Source organism: Nanorana parkeri, unplaced genomic scaffold (assembly GCF_000935625.1).
Source record: "Nanorana parkeri isolate BGI_ZX_2015 unplaced genomic scaffold, ASM93562v1 scaffold1894, whole genome shotgun sequence".
Classification (NCBI taxonomy): domain Eukaryota; kingdom Metazoa; phylum Chordata; class Amphibia; order Anura; family Dicroglossidae; genus Nanorana; species Nanorana parkeri.
In genome coordinates, this window is record NW_017308162.1 from 1 (window position 1) to 1,482 (window position 1,482).

The 1,482-nt window shown below is 58.5% G+C and overlaps 1 protein-coding gene across 1 annotated transcript; it reads left to right on the top strand.

Annotated features, from left to right (window-relative positions):
* Window positions 1–66: 66 nt before the first annotated feature.
* On the top strand, window positions 67–1,079 carry LOC108800044 (oocyte zinc finger protein XlCOF19-like; the record flags this gene model as incomplete). The annotated part of the gene is made up of 1 exon (XM_018571987.1): window positions 67–1,079. A coding segment is annotated over one exon (1,013 nt), but the record flags the coding sequence as incomplete, so codon positions are not given.
* Window positions 1,080–1,482: the final 403 nt, after the last annotated feature.

Here is a 1,482-nt window from a genome sequence, read left to right on the forward strand (position 1 = left end):
ACATTACAGGTCCTCTTTAACTGATCTTTCTATTTATAGTTTACGGCCAATCAAACGCTACGGAAGGACACCCCGACCTATCTCCTGAGGGCGAGCCGGAGGAATACGCAGAGGTCAATTCCAGAAGTTCCCGTTCGAGACGTTACAACTCCTACAAGTCGCCAGGTCCTTCCACTCGCCAGGGGCCATCGGCAGGTCGAGCGGGCGGCGCCAACGCCCAGGCGGGACGTTCCAGCAGGTCCGGCTCCAACCCCGGGGGATCTTCCCTGGACAGACCCGACACCGTGACCCGGAAGACGGCAGATCGGGGGAGCGAGATGTTCTCCTGCTCCGAATGCGGCAAAAGCTTCACCTCGAAATCCAGCCTGCGCGGCCACCAGAAGCTTCACACGGGGGAGCGGCCGTTTTCGTGCTCCGTGTGCGCCAAAACCTTCATACGGAGGACCCACCTCAACATACATCAGACCACTCACGTGGGCGAGCGGCCGTTCAAGTGCACCGAGTGCGGCAAGGGCTTCTCGCAGAACTCGGACCTCCGCAAGCACCTGTTTAGCCACTCGGGCGAGTTCCCGTTCTCCTGCGGCGACTGCGGCAAGGGATTCCCCCGCAAGTCCGAGCTCATCAGGCACCGGCGGTCGCACACGGGCGAGCGTCCGTACGAGTGCACGGAGTGCGGGAAGTGTTTCATGGATAAGTCGCAGCTGACCGCGCACAAGAGGTATCACTCGGGTGAGAGGCCGTACATATGCTCGGAATGCGGCAAGAGCTTTGCCGGCAAATCGGAATTGAACAGGCACTGGAGCGTCCACAGCGGCTTGAAGCCGTTTTGGTGCTTCGAGTGCGGGAAAGGTTTTACGCTGAAGAGCAGCCTCGTCACCCACCAGAGGAGGCACGCGGGAGACATGCAGTATTCGTGCGCCGAGTGCGGCAAAAGCTTCGTCGCCAGGTCAGCGCTGGCCCGGCACGAGGTGATCCACACCGGGATAAAGCCGTATCCTTGTTCCAAGTGCGATAAAAGCTACCTCGACAAGTCCCAGCTCATCAAACACGAGCTAGTGCATGCGAAAGCGCAGTCCTAGTCGTGAAGGTCCCACAGAATGTCCCCCCCAATACACCGCACATGAACCATCTGGACACCAGAGGAAGCCGTTTTTATGCATGGACCATGGGACACCACCTGAGAACTCCTTCTCACGTACGGGAAGATATTTCAGAGCTCAACAAGGACTTCAAAAACGTGAGGGGAACGCTTGACGGGAAATGTGGGATTTGCCAGCGTCCTAGGCTGTAGTGCGGGAAGGGTACAATTGACGCCGGCGATTGGCTCCCGAAATTTGACCATCTCGTCCACCTCAGGACTCGCACGGAAACAAGCCATCTGTACATCTGGGGAGGCTTCCCTAGACATCTCTTCATCCACATTGTAGGATTTAGCTTTATCGGCTCATGCTGTGGGGGGGGGGGGGGGTGGGCCCAGGGGGC